This window comes from Mya arenaria, chromosome 10 (assembly GCF_026914265.1).
Source record: "Mya arenaria isolate MELC-2E11 chromosome 10, ASM2691426v1".
In the NCBI taxonomy this organism is placed as follows: domain Eukaryota; kingdom Metazoa; phylum Mollusca; class Bivalvia; order Myida; family Myidae; genus Mya; species Mya arenaria.
Window position 1 is genome coordinate 66,183,160 of NC_069131.1, and position 18,726 is coordinate 66,201,885.

General features: G+C 38.2%; 2 protein-coding genes across 2 annotated transcripts; one reads left to right on the forward strand and one right to left on the reverse strand.

The window, feature by feature from the left end:
- Window positions 1–8,893: 8,893 nt before the first annotated feature.
- Window positions 8,894–10,205, reverse strand: LOC128204933 (integumentary mucin C.1-like). The gene is made up of 2 exons (XM_052906334.1): window positions 10,097–10,205; window positions 8,894–9,198 (listed from the first exon to the last, which is right to left on the reverse strand). Exons 1-2 carry the CDS (start codon window positions 10,203–10,205, stop codon window positions 8,894–8,896), a joined length of 414 nt encoding a protein of 137 aa, XP_052762294.1.
- Window positions 10,206–10,654: 449 nt separating this feature from the next.
- Window positions 10,655–11,159, forward strand: LOC128204934 (heterogeneous nuclear ribonucleoprotein A1, A2/B1 homolog). Its single transcript, XM_052906335.1, has 2 exons — window positions 10,655–10,722; window positions 10,850–11,159. Exons 1-2 carry the CDS (start codon window positions 10,655–10,657, stop codon window positions 11,157–11,159), a joined length of 378 nt encoding a protein of 125 aa, XP_052762295.1.
- Window positions 11,160–18,726: the final 7,567 nt, after the last annotated feature.

The following is an 18,726-nucleotide window of genomic DNA, read 5'->3' on the forward strand; positions in this document are numbered from 1 at the left end:
GTTTGAAGCACGCGTGTTAAAAGCATTATTTAGTGTGTGAATTTGGGTTGAAGTAACGTGGAACGGGAGGGAAATCGGCAAATACATTACTAACGATATTGTTCGATTACTTCCCCTTATATGTAAAACAATATTTATACAATCATTTCAAGCCTAACCGTATGCTCCGATCAGTTATATCGATTGGAAGGCACGAAGGTGGCGTATACGGAGCCTTGGCGGTCTCTATTTATTCGAGGCTATTCCCTTTTTGGCGTGTTACTTTTAAAACTTCGGCCCTAAATTATTTTCTTCGTGGTACCCACTGATAAGCCATCTCACTTGGGTGCAATGGGTCAACCACATAAAGCAGATAATGGGCGCCGGCAGCCGTCACTCAAAACCACCAAACCACCGCCTCGAGTCCCCAAACTTGGTTAAGGTGACTTGAAACAGTGGTTCAGTGTATTCCTTTATACAAAGTGGAATCGCCATGCTGTCTAACAGAATTAACAGTGAGACTGTACGACTGAAACCTCAAGTGGCAAACTTGTCCGCCTCTCACTAGAAAGGTAATTGATTCAATGCCCACCAGCCTTAAAATGATCTTTAATTACGAAACAGCCTTGAGCTTGTTATTCTATATCAAGCTTGGGTCATAATCTGGCTTAAAGACATTAGAATAAACTAAACTTATGGGCTTAAGTTAAAAACTAAGACCCGTATTGTTTCTGTCTTGCAATTGAAGATATCTCTCCAGCCCAGAGCCAACCCTGCGTGTGCGCGCGCGTGTACGTATTGTGTGCGTATTTTCGTGTTTGTTTTTGTTGTTGTTTTTTGGGAGAGGCGGGGGGGGGGGGGTAGGTCGGTCTACTAGCACTGTAACTTATAATATCATTTCAAATATTGTGAAAAAGGTATCGTCCAGACCCATATTTTAAACTCGCTTGTGTTTTTTTGTTAAATGCACTTTTTTGTATGACGAAATAAACTCTGACAAATCATTAAGAGTGTTAAAACAACTTTTGATATATGCTCAAATATTGTCTTTGAAGTCCTCGATTTTGAACAGCGTTAGAAACGCGACTAAACAAAGGGCTTAAAGTTAAATTATTTATAATGTTATGTATGGGTCCTTGTGGGTATGAGTTTTTGTTGTCATTTTTCTATGTTTACGGGCTTGAATGTACCAGCATAGGTTCGCACCCAACTAAACCCAGACTACTTTTTATACTTCAAGTGTATGTTTTTTTTATGCAACTTTGGTATCAAAGAATAAAATAGTTATAATATAAGTGTTTTCAGATGCATAACCTGTGAAATGAAAATGGTACCAAATACATGAGAGAGTCCATTTAAAGCGTTTTCATTGTTTTCGTGTATTCATTAATTTGCATAGAATAACAGTATTTAAATGGACATAGCTCTTTCGATGCAATCAGTAGGAAAAGAAAAAATATAACGATATTCACTTACACGCAAAATACGAACGCTGTCCTTGACAATATTGTTCAATAAAGTTACACATTGAACGCTGTCCTTGACAATATTGTTCAATAAAGTTACACATTGAACGCTGTCCTTGACAATATTGTTCAATAAAGTTACACATTGAACGCTGTCCTTGGCAACATGGTTCAATAAAGTTACACGTTGAACGCTGTCCTTGACAATATTGTTCAATAAAGTTACACATTGAACGCTGTCCTTGGCAACATGGTTCAATAAAGTTACACATTGAACGCTGTCCTTGACAATATTGTTCAATAAAGTTACTAATATTTCAATTACTATTATGAATAAACTAAAATATGTACACCCACAAAAGAAAATTTTAAACACACTGTCTTCTCGTTATCGCAAACTTTATTATTATTGATAAGTATATTTATCTGTCTTTACAAATATTTTGTAATCTGTCCAATAGTTTTTCTCTTATTTATGTATTATGATTTTTGGTTTGATTTCTCGTCCACTTGTGAATGTTTAATATATAAATGTATATAAACTTTGATATATGTGTACTCATGGACATAATGTCTAAATGCATTGTTAATAAACTGTCTAAACTGTCTATATATAAGTTCTTCATAAAAACACAAGCTTAAGCTGAGGGTGGAATTTCAAGGTCTATTCCAACTATGCAAGCTTGTCAACGATTACACACTTAATTAATGATGTACATGTACAAAGTGTGCCCATAAACGGCCGTCCGGTTACATGGGCTATCACCTAACGATCATCGTGGGGTGTCCGTCCTGCGTTCTAGCGTCCAAAAAGGTGCCAAAACCGTCCTGCCTATCTCGCTGTATCAAACATTCGACACGCGTCTTCATTGTATGTTCTCAATGTGTGAGTGATAGGTGATATAAATGGTTTCTTGCTTATCTGGGGTTAATGTTTTGGGGGTATGCGTGGAAATGCGGGCTAAAGAAGTTTTGGACGGGGTTTATCCACCGCCGATGGCACAAAAAGCTTCCATCACCAGTACTTGGTTCACCATAAACAATCATTGAAGCCCCTAGGATCATACGATTTTACTCATCCGATATCATAAATCATAAAGATCTGACCAAACTATATATCAGCATGTAATTCCGTCATTCTGAAACAATTTCGTAAAATATTTTTTGTATAACATGATGAAATAGTTTACCATAAATAATCGTTAAGCCTCTGGGATCATCATGATTTTACTCATCTGACATCATGAATTATAAAGATCTGACCAAACTATATATCAGCATGTAATTCCGTCATTCTGGAGCAATTTCGCATACTATTTTTGTATGACATGAATATGTATCAGCCTTCTTTGCATCAAATATTCTTCAGAGAGGTACTACCTAATATCAGCATATATACATCACGTCGTCGCATGATCACATATACGCTTCCTGTTAATCTCGACTAATTGATCACAGCATCAGCATAAACGATATACGCTTCCATATGTTATACATCGCCAAGTAGACAGGAGTGAAGATAGCGGTCTGGTGGTCGAGCGGCGTGAAGTAAGGGGCCTAGTGCCCTTGTGGTGTGAAGTAAGGGGCCTAGCGTCCTAGCGGTGTGAAGTAAGGGGCCTAGCATCCTAGCGACGTGAAGTAAAGGGTCTGGCATCCTAGCGGTGTGAAGTTAGCGGCCTAGCGGAGTAAAGTTAGCGGGAATTATATATTTTCATTTCAAAATTTTGCAAGAAAAAAATTGCTAGCAATCAAGCGGCCTGGCGGCCTAGCGACGTGGAGTTAGCGGCCTAAATCTTTTTGCAAGCATGATTGTTTCTAGGCCGCCAGGCCGCTACCTGAACGCCACTAGGCTGCTAGATCGACTATTTGGGGAAATGCTTATAATGCTACAGGGGTGTTAATTTGTGCATGAAAAACGTTCAATCAACCAATCAATCAATCCAAGTGTATGGCAAATCAGCATTAAATAGCCTTTGGCCATTAACAACAGACATATGGCAAAGACATAATAATATCTATAAAGAATTTAAGAATAATTATAAATAACAATTAAGTCAGTGTAAACAAATAGAAAAAAATAAACAAAGATTCACATTGTTATGAAAGAGAGCATATATGTATTTAAGGAATGAATTGCGGGGCTGATGTCATTATCGGGGTATGAACGCAATTGGGCTGGTCTAAGTATGTGGAGTCCGAATTCATTCTTTATATTTACACCAATAGTTCATTATTTTATTCAAGAAACGTTAAAAAACTACTTAATTTCATTTCGGATTACCTTTCAGTAATCCTTTCTTTCCCATTCTGTAAATAGGACGACCCGACTGTTACCGGAAACGTTTTTTCAAATGCCGTCACAATAACGCGGGCAAAGATCAACCACTTGAAATCACTTTTAAACGTAAAATTGAAACACTTTTTAGGAACAAAACGTTTAAAATATATTAACTTAGCACTTTCTAAAATGTTGATTTATATTTTACGGGACCTGCTGACACAATACAAATAATAACAAAATCAATAGTTTTCATGTATATTGTTATGCGATGAATTGCGATCCGAACATATCCGAAGATGTTGCGTTCATCGATTGATGGGCGCAATTGCCGAAAGGCAGTTCATTTATAGAATAGAAGTTGAGGTGTAAATATTGTATTTTAAGCAAAGTATTTCTGAAATCCATGACTTCTTTAATCGCGGGTAGTGTGCTGTCTTAATTGTTCTTTTGCTCACATAATTCCAACGAACCGGTACAATCATAGAATTGACCAGCGATACTTTGGTCTTAACATCTCATTTGACTAGATATATTGCCTGAGTACACACAATTAACACCTAAGTATGTATAAATGTCAACAGTTTCAATAAGTTCATTATTTATATAGACCTCAACATTTCGTTTTTGCTTCCTCTTTTCAAATACTCAAACTTTAGTCTTGAAAACATTAATTTTCAGACCCCATTTAATAGAATAATGATAAATAGAATCAACCTTGATTGCAGACTGGCTGCATCTGTAGTAAAATAACGCAATATCATCAGCAAATAAAATCATAAATAAAAATAAAATTCAAGGTCTTTAGTACATAACGAGTTGAAGTCAATATTTGCATATATGTCATTTATAAATAATATAAACAAAAAAGGGGATAATGGCTCCCCCAGTTTCAGACCGACGGTTACATCAAACATTTGCAAATAGCTGTTATCTCTAGCGATCTTTATACAAGATTGGATATCACTATAACATATTATAAACACTTTATCATGTTGATCCTCATTCAGTTGATACCCGATTGAATCAATTTCTCACAAATTTCACCCAAAATACATTTTTTTAACGTTGTCAAAAGCTTTTTGGTAGTCTATGAATGCGTACCACAATTTGAAACCTTCGTTAGGAATTTTTTGTTTGAATAGCAGCACGTAAAAACGTTAATTTATTAAGGTTTTCTAAGAAAACACATACAATGCTTTAAAATAGAACAGAAATTTAGGCCTCTAGGCTGCTAAGTTCCAAGGCCTCCAACTTCACACCGAAAGGCCGCTTACCGCAAGCGTAAGATAATAAGGATAACTTCAGCAATATTAGCATTGCATTTCAATGACTCACTTGTGGGCTGATTTGGCCTTAATCTTGGAGGATAAAACCACCTCTCTTATCGCATTTCCAGTGCATTTATATTGACAAAAATGCATTAGGGTATATGTAATGATACGCCGCATTAAAGTATTCCACCTTGACGAGTATGTAATGATACGTTAGTTTCCATCGCTGCTTTAAGGTGCTCCACCCTGACAAAAATGCATGGGTGTATATAATGAAACGTAAGTTTCCATCGCTGCTTTAAGAGGTTCCACCCTGACAAACATGCATGAGGGTATATTATGAAACGTAAGTTTCCATCGCTGCTCTAAGGTGTTCCACCCTGACAAACATGCATGAGGGTATGTATTAAATGATACGTAAGTTTCCATTGCTGCTTTAAGGTATTACATCCTGACAAAAATGCATAAGGGTATATAATGATACGTAAGTTTCCATCGCTGCTTTAAGAGGTTCCACCCTGACAAAAATACATAAGGGTATGTTATTATACGTAAGTTTTCATCGCAGTTTTTAGGTATTACATCCTGGCAAACATGCATATTAAAACAACTTATTAGTAACTTTTTTGACCTCATCGTTTCACCGTTGTCACTCATATGATTGAAATCATGAACTTAAGATGTGTAATAGGTCTTATTCTGATGTGGTGCACATATTCACTCAAGCCCTTGGCCAAGTTTAAATACAGATCGCAATAAAACGGCGAGCTTGCTCATCGTTCAGCTCAACACTCAATTATGCATTTTAAAATGTCGAGCTTGCTCCTTTTTCAGCTCAACGCTCAATTATTCATTAAAAAATGTCGAGCATGCTCCTTGATCAGCTCAACGTTTAATTATACATTTAAAATGTCGAGCTTGCTCATCGTTCAGCTCAAAGTCCAATTCTACATTAAAAATGACGAGCTTGCGCATCGTTCAGCTCAAAGTCCAATTCTGCATTAAAAATGTCGAGCTTGCTCCTCATTCACCTCAACCTTCATTTATGCATTAAAATGACGAGCTTGCTCCTCATTCACCTCAACGTTCAATTCTGCATTAAAAATGTCGAGCTTGCTCATTGTTCAGAACAACGTTCAATTCTGCATTAAAAATGTCGAGCTTGCTCTTTGTTCAGAACAACGCTCTATTCAGCTTTAAAAATGTCGAGCTTGCTCCTCGTTCAGCTCAACGTTCAATTTTGCATTAAAAATGTCGAGCTTGCTCATTGCTCAGCTGAACCGGAAATTCTGCATTAGTAATGTCGAGCTTGCTCCTTGTTAAGCTCAACGTTCAATTCTGCATTAAAAATGTCGAGCTTGCTCATTGCTCAGCTGAACGTTCAATTCTGCATTAGAAATGTCGAGCTTGCTACTTGTTTAACTCAACGTTCAAGTGTGCATTAAAATGTCGATCTTGCTCATTGCTCAGCTCAACGTTCAATTATGTATAAAAAATGTCGAGCTTGCTCATTGCTCAGCTAAACGTTCAATTCTGCATTAGAAATGTCGAGCTTGCTACTTGTTTAACTCAACGTTCAAGTGTGCATTAAAATGTCGATCTTGCTCATTGCTCAGCTCAACGTTCGATTCTGCATAAAAATGTTGAGCTAATTGATTGTTCAGCTCAACGTTCAATTCTGTATTAAAATGCCTCGTTGTAAAGTTGGCTCGTCACTAAGCTCGACATTCCATGCTACCGTTAAAATGACTTATTATTTATTAACCATAATTTTGCGAAGTAAAATGAATACAAGAATAAGAAATAATGAAAATTAAACATTTTTAGCTTTAAAGTGTTGTTTACAAAAATATTTTTCTTTTCTGTTTTTTCTTACATTGATTCATCAGTTATTAGCATAACTAAGGAGGACAAGTTTTCTTTTTATACAAATATTTTAATTGATCAACTGATTCATTTTTTGAGTGGTATTCGTAATTGTAAAATAAACATATTAATAACATTAGGGGAATTTCTTACCAACAATTTATAGTGATAAGATTCTCGTTTGTTTGAATAAAACTTTGACGGGATTTCATTTAATGAATCATAAAGGCCAGCTGGATTTGGAAAGAAATTTTAGTTTTTTTTTTAAATCAATCACAATATCATTGGCGACATTTAAATAAAGAAGAAAATAAATAAAAGTAAACAAATAGAAAACCACTTAAAAGAAGACTTTTTAAAATACGCCCATATTGTTAAAAATATAAAAAATAAACGATCAGTTTATGCCTTTTATATTTTTAGAACTACATTTGTATTTGATATATTGAAAGTGTTCCATTTATACGACAAAAAGGTAGGATTATAATATCATCAATGCATTAGAAAAATCACACGTGACTGGTACCTTAATATGTAACCATTTTCTTTTAATCATTTGCCAAAAATAGGCATACAAGTGGATTAATGTTCCATATATAGACATTTTTAAGCTATATTTAACCACTAATTAACACCTTATAATTCTATTAGATTTTTTAATCTTCATTAATTATAAGTTCAATATACTCCTCGTATAGAACGATTGACACTTCGAAACCTTATGCCCTGGGTGAATCATAACCTATGGGAACAATGACTCTGCGTACATGTATATAGTAGCAGCGGCAGCAGCGGCAGCAGCGGTAGCAGCGGCAGCCGAGGTAGAAGTCCCGTAGTAGCAGTTATAGTTTATATATGTATATATCTCAAAAAGGTGAAGATTGTGCCGGTCCGTTAAGTATATATACTGGTATGTATTGCATGCACAGAACAAAAATGTAGGATAATGCCATTTGGAAAATATCTTTAGGTTTTACGTGTAAGATATACAGACAGGCAGGCAGACAGGCAGGCAGGCAGGAAAGTGGGCTGTCGTCGAGCGGGCAGGGCAGGGCAGGGCAGGGCAGGGCAGGGCAGGGCAGGGCAGGGCAGGGCAGGGCAGGGCAGGGCAGGGCAGGGCAGGGCAGGGCAGGGCAGGGCAGGGCAGGGCAGGGCAGGGCAGGGCAGGGCAGGGCAGGGCAGGGCAGGGCAGGGCAGACAGACAGACAGACAGACAGACATGGTGATACTGAAATGTATGTTTCAGTAACTTTAGCCAAAATATAACTTTGCATTACTTGTTTTTTCGGTGATGCAATAACTTTGAGATAATCTTTAATGTGCATGATAATAGAATGCAAATTCTTTAATTGAAATGTTATTAAGTGAATGTATAAATGTGTGTCGAAATACATCGTAAAGCCGGAATAATCTGTTTGATACTACTACAAACTTAATGCCTTATTATGCAAGATATTGTACAGAGACACGCCACCTTAAACATGAGTAGGTCAGTAGCTTAAATACTTAATACCGACACTGTTTTCTGACATAATTTAAATCAGGGGAATTTTTATACCGTAAAACTGATATTTAGCGTGTACGATTATTTCGAGCAGCGTTAGTGATACAGTTAAGTAGAAAAAGATTGCATCTGTGGCTCCAATTTCTCGAAACTTTTTAAGTCCCTTATAACAGGATTAAGCTAATCTCACTATTTTTGTTTTTCTATATTATGCGTAACATTTACTCCTGCGAGAGTTTTTATACGTTATGAAGTAAATATTTGTATAATAATCACAATTAACTATTTTTCATTTACCAAAATCGATTTTAAGTATGTATTTTGGCTAATTGAAATAAGCGACTTAAGCCTGTTAAGCTTAAGAAGTTTCGAGAAATTGGGGCCAGCAGATTTCAATTCATATTAACTTCCAATTGCTTCAACTTTGAGAGAGCCAACATCAGATTGTTGTGGTTTTGGTTGTTGTGGTGCTGGTGATTGTGGTGGTGTGGTTGTCGTTGTGGTAGCGGTAGTCGTAGTGGAAGCGTTATGCAGTGGCAGCGGCAGTGTCGGGAGTGGCGACGGCGGCGGTGGTGGTGGTGGTAGTGGCAGTGGTTGTTGTGATGGTGGTAGTGGCTGTGGTGTTAGTGGTAGTGGCGGTGGTTGTGGCTATTGTTGTGGTGGTGGCGGCGGCGGTGGTGGTGGTGGTAGTGGCGGTTGTGGTTTTGGTGGTGGTGGCGGCGGTGTCGACGGTGGTTGTAATTGTGGTTTTAGCGGTTGGGGTTGTGGTGGTAGTGGCGGTTGTGGTTGCGGTGGTATTGGCAGTTGCGATGGTGGCGTTGTAATTGGTGGCTGCGGCGGCAGCAGCAACAGTAGCAGCAGAAGTAGTAGTAGTAATATAAGTAGTAGTTACCAATATACGGCTATTGACCGATAGTAGTTGTGGTAGTACTTGTTTAATAGACTGAACGGCATAAAACTATAAACTCGAAAGTAACTGTACTTCTAATATAAATGGTTTACAGTAATGATCAATGCTCAAAAGTTTGGTATTGATCAACACAACTATACAATGTATTGATTGGAGATTAATGAATAGTATACTTTTATCTGGTACGGAGTGGTTGACTATGGCCTGACCTTCATCGCGTCGGAACATTGCATGCGTTATGCTGTGGGTAGTCACGTGTGTTTAACCCTGTAGAGTGCGGGTAATACCGTGATGGGTTTCTAAATATTTGAATTAGTCTATAATTGTATTATATAAATTGAAATGTTTTAATTGCGGTGCAAAAATTGTGACGGTTACAAAAATGATGACGAAAGTACACCTGCAAAGGATCAAAATAGAATAAAAAAATAGCAAACGATAAACTCACAATATAGTATTGATAAACTGAAAAAAAACTGTTTATATATATATGTATATCAGTTTGAATGCCTTTCATGCGTTGATTATTTTACCGCCCACATGGATTAGGTAACCATTTGTAACATGATACTTGTGCACTGTACACGCCGATGCCATTATAGCAGCACACGCCACGGACGTGCTCCAAAGACATTTATTTTTAGAGACTAAACATCCGTGCTTCGACCACAGGAATTTGTGAAAAATGGATTCGCATAATCAATCACTGAAAATATAATGTATGACATTCGTTGTCAAACAAAACTGCATGGGCGTACAGGCGTACAGACAGCTGGACGAAATTTGCGGTGAAGTCATTGATAGATACCCACGACTGACCCATACAGTAACCCTCAAATGAAGAGTATCGGAATGGGTGACACGTGTGGGTGGCAGGTGTTGATGGCAGGTGAATATCCGACGATGCTGACGATGTCGTCAAACACATCGAGGTCCAGTATTGCTGCGTCGTGCCGACAGTATGGGTGCGTCTGTTAGTTTTGAAAAAAAAAAACACATTAATATCAAAATCCCCATAAAAGACATTGTAATAACTGATATCAATGAAAAGAAACAATCATAAGTCGCATTATCACTCTTTTATTTACAATTAAATAAAAACAAAACACATAGGTGCATTTACATTCGTTTAGTGGTAACGTTAGGGAACATGAATTCAAGCTCCTCAAAAATGGGCGTCAAATCAAAAATAAATAAATGAAATTTGAATAATAATAATAATAAGGTACTTCATCAATACATGGCGATGGTGATGATGTCAACTGGGGTGGAGGAGGATAAAGGTGAAGGGGGGGGGGTAAAGGAGGAGGAGGGGGAAGGGGATGTGGAGAAGGAGGTGGAGGGGATGTGAAGGAAGGGGTAAATGGGGAAGGAGAGATGGTGGATGAGGAGGAAGAGGTGGAGGAGGAAGGGGATGTGGATGTGGAGGAGGAGGTGGAGGGGATGTGGAGAAGGAGGAGGAGGAGGAATACGATGTATAGGGGGAAGGGGAGTGGAGGAGGAGGTGGAGGGTGAAGAGGAGATGGAGGGGAAGAGATGAAGGAAAAAGGGAAGGTGGAGGAAGAGGTAAAGGAGAGGTGGAGGAGGAGGAAGAGGTGGTGGGGGTGAAGGGGGAGGGGAAGAAGAGGGGGAGGTGAGGTGGGGAGGATCAAGCGGTGGAGGTGGGAAGAGGAGGTGGAGGAGGAATAGAAGAGGTGGAGAGGAACGGGAGAAGGAGAAGGTGGATGAGGAGGTGGAGAAGGAGAAGTGGGGAGGAGGAGGCGGTGGAGGTGAAGGAGAGGTGGAGGAGGGGAAGGGGAAGCGAAGGAGGAGGAAACGGAAACGGAAGTCTGACGTTTATATCAATTGTAGGCGATGGTCTAGACAAAATATTCCTACTTGAATTTATTATTAACTATCTTTAGCCAATTTGTTAAATTCGTCATGTTCTCTTACATTACGGCTTGGTAAAGTGGCAAGTTTGTACAAATGATCATATTAAGACCGTGTAAACCACACCATGGGCAGGTTTCTAATAATCGCCCGTGAAATGTGTTTGCACTTGTTTGTTAGTTGCGAAGATATTGCACTTTCCCATTGGAATTCACAGACTGTTATCTAACATCAAGGAAGAACCCATTAAACAGATAAGACCTGGTTTCTTGTTAATATCCATGTAACTTTTTGTATATTGTTTTACATTAATGGAGTTATAAACTGGGCTGATAGAAAATCAAACTTGGAACAGGGTAGTTTCCATTATATTATTGAAACAAAAACCGTGGACATATTTGACATGTCGAGGCCATCTTGCAAAGCAGACGTAGCCCGTTCTATTCCTATATTGAGTTAAGTTTGTGTTGCACTGACGTCACGATGTAGGAGTGTCAACTGACTACTTCAATAAAACTTTAAGTACTCAGGGGTGAACTAAAGTGGCCCTCAGCATTTTTTAGAAACTAATCCTTCACTCGAGCCTGCACTTATAGGTAGCTAATACAAACTATTCATTTCATATTGCAGGATTTTTAAATATGTTTTCACTTTTTTGTCAAATTTTGACTACGGTTATCTTTAAAACCGTCAATTTGGAGCGGCGTTCTACGAAATACTTCGGTTTACTTCCAGAAAAAATGTAAAATAAAACAATAGTTACTGTAGCTGTTTTTCTTATATGTGTAAAAGATGGCAATCTACATGCTCATGTTGTTTTATCCAAGATATTTATGGAAAAAAACCGTATTATCTGTCTGAAAGAAAAATCGTGCTGAGAACATCAGAATGCTCGTTTATGTCTCGCATCTGGGTCCCCTGCCATTTTCCGTTATCGTCCAAGGCTACAGTTATGTAAACAATGTCCTTTATGTACACTGTTGTAATAACTGGAATGAATGGCACAACTTTCACTCAATAATCTTCATTCAGAAATATAGATTGTGTCTAGAAGTTTCCGGCTACCGTCAATATGAGTGTATTTGTTGAAGCACAAGGAATGGCCCATTTCCCTTTAATATATTTTCTGTAAATGCACGTCCGTGTTCCTGTTGTTGTTTTTCATATATGCTCTCTCAGCATGATCATTCCCTTTAAGTGATCATAAATATGACTTGAAGCGTTTTGACTTTTACCGCTCCGGATCAATTCGTCAAAAAACATTGACGTCATTTGAACAGTTTAAAACGTACTCGTTGCTAAGTTTGCTCCTGAGCAGTTATTTACAATATTTAAATTAATGAACATGTAATAACAACTCTGCGAAGACACCATTCAATAACGTTCTGACAACAACGCAACAACCTTGTTACAGCGTTGCCATATCGTTGTGTACAACGTTGTTACAATGTTAAAATGTATGGTTTTCTTATTGTTGCGACAACGCTGTTTTCACAACGTTAACACAACCTAAACACAACCTTCCCACAACGAATCAATTAGATAAGCATTAAATACCCCTTTTCTTCTTATTACATTTGTATTTATTTTACACAACACTCTGCATTACAATATAAATAGACATAGGAACAATAGCGGTCATGTTCTGACTGTTATTGGACATTTTCTAGATCTAAGCATGTTTATTATGAAACATTGCTTCATATCAGGACTGCCGATCCGAGACTGCTTTCATCAAATCATCCTACAGAATGTGTAATAGTTCCATGTGCGTTGCCATGTTAGACACTATGTGTCCATACAGTGAATACAGAAATACACGCGCTTGTTAGGGGGAGGAGTTTGGGGGATATTTGTATTCAACGTCGCCAGCGGACTATCAATAGGCGTCGGCCCTCGTGAGCGTTTAGGTCGTCTTAGGTTGTTGGGTATAATGCACAGATAGAAAGCTACCATAGTTCAGAACAGTGCGCCAGCGAATAACACTGTCACAGGTGACCCCCGTTTAACGTTCCACCCAGGAGATGGACGCGGTTACGTCTCAAATAATTAACCACATTCCATATGTGTGAAACTGATAGAAATAAAATGAACCAGTGAAAATGGAATTCAGCGGGCATGGTGATACGACTAAGCTTTAAAGGGACTAATTCATGTTTTAAACGTTTTGAAAACGATGTTTCCATTCGTGTGAAATGTTGACAAAATGCTTGTTTTAATGGTAAAACATCATAATGCACCAGTCAATTGCAACCACGCCGCCGCCAGGTCCGGGGAATAGCGGGGACTTTGACTTTCGGTCCGGCCAAGCCCGGGTAAAATTCCCGCCCTGCGGGGACGAACTGATAGTAAAATCACCGTCAAATGCCCCCACACACCAGGCACCCTAGGTAAGGCCCATTCCCAGCTAGTTTTAGCGTGAAAATAAAACTAACGCATTCACCCAGTACTACGGGGCCACCTGAAGGTAAAAACAAGGCCCATTTCTCCGGCTATCCTCGGTATACCCCCGGACCTGGGGGGGAGGGGGGCGTGGTTACAATTGAATGGTGCATAATTTAGGCTTCTTTTAATATTAAGTATTTAAAAATGTGAAAGAAAGTGCTCTATTTTGCCGAAAAACTGTTGTTGTTTGTTCATAAATTACATAAAATCGTTGCCAACTAAAAATCTGTGACTAATTCCCGTTGAAAATTGTTTAACAATTCCCTGAGGCTTGAGCATATTTCAATTATTACGTTAATCAGGCTGTAATTATTTACTGACTATTCAATAAAAAAAGAATAATACTGGTATAATAAACTCTTATGAAAAGGTCTAGATTCAATGTTTTCTGGGGCATATCTCATTATTTGCATATTTCATAGATCTAGGTTTTTATTATTAAAATATAATTCACGTCGATTAATAGGGCCTAATTTATTGAATAAATGTATTGACAAATATCAAAGGATGTTTAATTTAAGATTATTATGAAATCTTGGCCCAGAATTTTACTCGTTCGATCTCCGGGCATTAATAAAAGAGTCAATATGTTTTCAATAGCGGTGAAGGGTTCCCCTACCTAGTGATACGATCTTGCGGGGTGTTTTTTGTGTGAACTGTCAATTGAAGGCCACCAAAAGCCCAGATGATTCAATAATCCCTGTTTTATCGGCCTTAAATTAGTATTAATTTGAAATGCTTTTGGTTTTATCGCGAGATCTAGGCCGAACGAGGGTATATTCGATTATGACATGCATTTTTGCGAGATGATAATGCACCCCGCTCAACCCTTACCGGTCCACTTTCCTGTGTGGGAATAGACAACTGTCCTAAAATGCTGGTCATTATTGAATGAGGCCAAAGCGAATAAAGTGTTTGTTAAGCGTTACCCGACCGATTCACAAATTTACCAGCAACCCAAGAATTTGCTTATGGTCATATTATGTTTTCCTTTCTCATTACGTAATAAAGTAAGTAAAAATACAACAACCAAAAACAACAATAGCATGCTTTCTACCAACAGATGGAATTATGGGTCGGGTAACACCAAACTAATAGTTTCTATTATGGCCTAATTGAAGGTCATTTATTATTGTAGTGACATACATGTATAAGATGGAAATGCTATCAATTCTATATCTGGATTTCTTGCACAATTCCACTTGCTACGCACGTTGTCGCTATCCTGCTGCTAATCTTACATGGTGTTGCATTTGAGACAACAACAACAACAACAACAACAACAGTAGCAGGAGCAACAACAACAACAACAGCAAAAACAACAATAACAACAACTTATTTACTTGTTATCGTAGTTCAAGCTGTATGTCATGCATAAGCGTAGCCACGGCAAATCATTGTTGCATTGACGTACATGGTAAACAACCCTTAGTTGTCAATGACTTGTTGTTTGTTTTTCCATGAGATCCCGTGAACCAAGCTCAACGCCGCTTACAACCCATGTCTTGTTTCCAGTTTGAATAGTTATATGTAATAGTTACTGTATTCACAGCCCGAGTGATTGAAATTATACACGAGCGCTTCAGTGCGAATGTTTCGTTTTTATCAGAAGGGTAGTGTACCATGTTGTCAATGACAATGTTCAATAACTAGCGAATGTTTCGTTTTGATCACGAGGAAAGTGTAATATGGTGTCAAGGACAACGTTCAATAACTAGCGAATGTTTCGTTTTGATCACGAGGGTAGTGTAATATGGTGTCAATGACAACGTTCAATAACTAGCGAATGTTTCGTTTTGATCACGAGGAAAGTGTAATATGGTGTCAAGGACAACGTTCAATAACTAGCGAATGTTTCGTTTTGATCACGAGGGTAGTGTAATATGTTGTCAATGACAATGTTCAATACCTAGCGAATGTTTCGTTTTGATCACGAGGAAAGTGTAATATGGTGTCAATGACAACGTTCAATACCTAGCGAATGTTTCGTTTTGATCACGAGGGTAGTGTAATATGTTGTCAATGACAATGTTCAATACCTAGCGAATGTTTCGTTTTGATCACGAGGGTAGTGTAATATGTTGTCAATGACAATGTTCAATACCTAGCGAATGTTTCGTTTTGATCACGAGGAAAGTGTAATATGTTGTCAATGACAACGTTCAATACCTAGCGAATGTTTCGTTTTGATCACGAGGGTAGTGTAATATGTTGTCAATGACAATGTTCAATACCTAGCGAATGTTTCGTTTTGATCACGAGGAAAGTGTAATATGGTGTCAATGACAACGTTCAATACCTAGCGAATGTTTCGTTTTGATCACGAGGGTAGTGTAATATGGTGTCAAGGACAACGTTCAATAACTAGCGAATGTTTCGTTTTGATCACGAGGGTAGTGTAATATGTTGTCAATGACAATGTTCAATAACTAGCGAATGTTTCGTTTTGATCACGAGGGTAGTGTAATATGGTGTCAAGGACAACGTTCAATAACTAGCGAATGTTTCGTTTTGATCACGAGGGTAGTGTAATATGGTGTCAAGGACAACGTTCAATACCTAGCGAATGTTTCGTTTTGATCACGAGGGTAGTGTAATATGGTGTCAATGACAACGTTCAATACCTAGCGAATGTTTCGTTTTGATCACGAGGGTAGTGTAATATGGTGTCAAGGACAACGTTCAATACCTAGCGAATGTTTCGTTTTGATCACGAGGGTAGTGTAATATGGTGTCAATGACAACGTTCAATACCTAGCGAATGTTTCGTTTTGATCACGAGGGTAGTGTAATATGGTGTCAAGGACAACGTTCAATAACTAGCGAATGTTTCGTTTTGATCACGAGGGTAGTGTAATATGGTGTCAAGGACAACGTTCAATACCTAGCGAATGTTTCGTTTTGATCACGAGGGTAGTGTAATATGGTGTCAAGGACAACGTTCAATACCTAGCGAATGTTTCGTTTTGATCACGAGGGTAGTGTAATATGGTGTCAAGGACAACGTTCAATACCTAGCGAATGTTTCGTTTTGATCACGAGGGTAGTATAATATGGTGTCAAGGACAACGTTCAATACCTAGCGAATGTTTCGTTTTGATCACGAGGGTAGTGTAATATGGTGTCAAGGACAACGTTCAATAACTAGCGAATGTTTCGTTTTGATCACGAGGAAAGTGTAATATGGTGTCAAGGACAACGTTCAATACCTAGCGAATATTTCGTTTTGATCACGAGGGTAGTGTAATATGGTGTCAATGACAACGTCCAATAACTAGCGAATGTTTCATTTTTATCACGAGGGTAGTGTACCATGGTGTCAATGACAACGTTCAATAACTAGCGAATGTTTCGTTTTGATCACGAGGGTAGTGTAATATGGTGTCAATGACAGCGTTCTATAACTAGCGAATGTTTCATTTTAATCACGAGGAAAGTGTACCGTGGTGTCAATAGCAACGTTCAATAACTAGCGAATGTTTCATTTTTATCACGAGGGTAGTGTACCGCGTATAACTAAATAAAGCGCTGTAATGTATCCACTTGACAGTTATAGCACGGCTAAGCTCCGCCTTCTTTTTCGATATGGGCGTTAATGTATAGACGAACACAAATAAAACACTTTCCAGCATATATTGGTTTATTTTCGCAATATGTTGCTACATGTACCTTGCTAATGATGATCATACATAAGCAATTTTGTGGTCAAGGTTATTTTTTCAAAAGCTGGCACATTTTTCTCTCTTATTCTTACTTATGTACGTTGATAATGATAACAACTGTTGAAGAAGGTTACTCGAGCATAAGGCTTTGTCGTGTATTTGGATACCCTTGTGTCAAGGTTGCTGTGGCTATAAAAAAACAAAAAAAAACACAACATTTTTTTATTATTATTTGAATTGCTTTGAATGAAAAGAAAGTTTCGTGTTAATGACCATCATATTTTAATGGGAGACTTGTATCACACCTAACGAAAACATTTCGGGGACTGACCGTAAAACAACGTAACTCCTGCAATATAGTTTTACCGAGTCACAACCTTCTGGCGCTAACCGCTCGATATTTAAGTTACAAAAAAACTAAAGAATATAATGCTTCTGACATCAATGTCAAAAAGTGGTAAGTCATGGTGTCTATGGCCCGGGGATGTCTATTTCAGTCCTAACACCGGGGGGTGAAATTGAGACATAAATTTGTCAAGGCATCTTGAAATTTTCTTATCTCTATTGGCATTTTCATTGGAAACCTAACACATCAAAAGATAAAATTAGCAAAAAAATGAAATCTTACCTTTCATTTTAATGGGTATGAATTGATCTTCAAGAAGCGCTTGTCATAAATATTAGCCAGTTTGCATTCAGCGTTAATGTTCGATGTCTATCGATATTATAACATGATAAATTTGTGACATGAGTTGGAAAAGATATTTGATATTAAGTAGATGTAAAGTAAATATCATGTTTATCTTTGACAGTAGGTCTTGGTAGAGTGAAAAATCTTGTTTAATATCTTCAGAAACATTTATAAAAAATCTGACATTCAAAAGTAATTTCATCTTAAATCTGGCCCCAATTTCTCAAAAAAAAAAAACGCTTTGCCTTAATGTTTAAATATCTGATTTCAATTTGCCAAATTTATTACATACACTTGATTTAACAATTCAAAAAAACAGTTTAAGGTAATTATATCAGAAATAATTAACAGTTTAAAGTCTTTACAATAGGAGAGAAATAGACAATTTGAATAAAACATGTTTTGCGGAGCTTGTTATGCACCAGTCAATTGTAACCACGGCCCCCAGGTCCGGGGAATAGCTGGGACTTTGACTTTCGGTCTAGCCAACCCCGGCTAAAATCCCCGCCCTGCTGGGACGAACAGATGGTAAAATCCCCGCAAAACACCCCCGCACCCCAGGGACCCTAGGTAAGGCCCATTCCCCGCCATATTTAAAGCGAAGACAAAACCACCGCATTCACCCGGAACTGCAGGGCCACCTGAAAGGTAAAAACACGGCCCATTTCCCCGGCTATCCCCGGTATACCCCCGGACCTGGGGGCCGTGGTTACAATTGACTGGTGCACTACCTGTAATAAGGGGATTTCAGTTTATTCGAGAAATATACCCCGGTGAGC

Coding starts and splice junctions, on each gene's coding strand:
- LOC128204933 (XM_052906334.1), bottom strand. CDS start 10,205: ATGTGTTTGACGACATCGTCAGCATCGTCGGATATTCACCTGCCATCA. Junction 9,199..10,096: donor ATTTGAGGGTTACTGTATGG/GTCAGTCGTGGG, acceptor CTGCCGCCGCAG/CCACCAATTACAACGCCACC.
- LOC128204934 (XM_052906335.1), top strand. CDS start 10,655: ATGGTGGATGAGGAGGAAGAGGTGGAGGAGGAAGGGGATGTGGATGTG. Junction 10,723..10,849: donor GAGGAGGAGGTGGAGGGGAT/GTGGAGAAGGAG, acceptor GAAGAGGTAAAG/GAGAGGTGGAGGAGGAGGAA.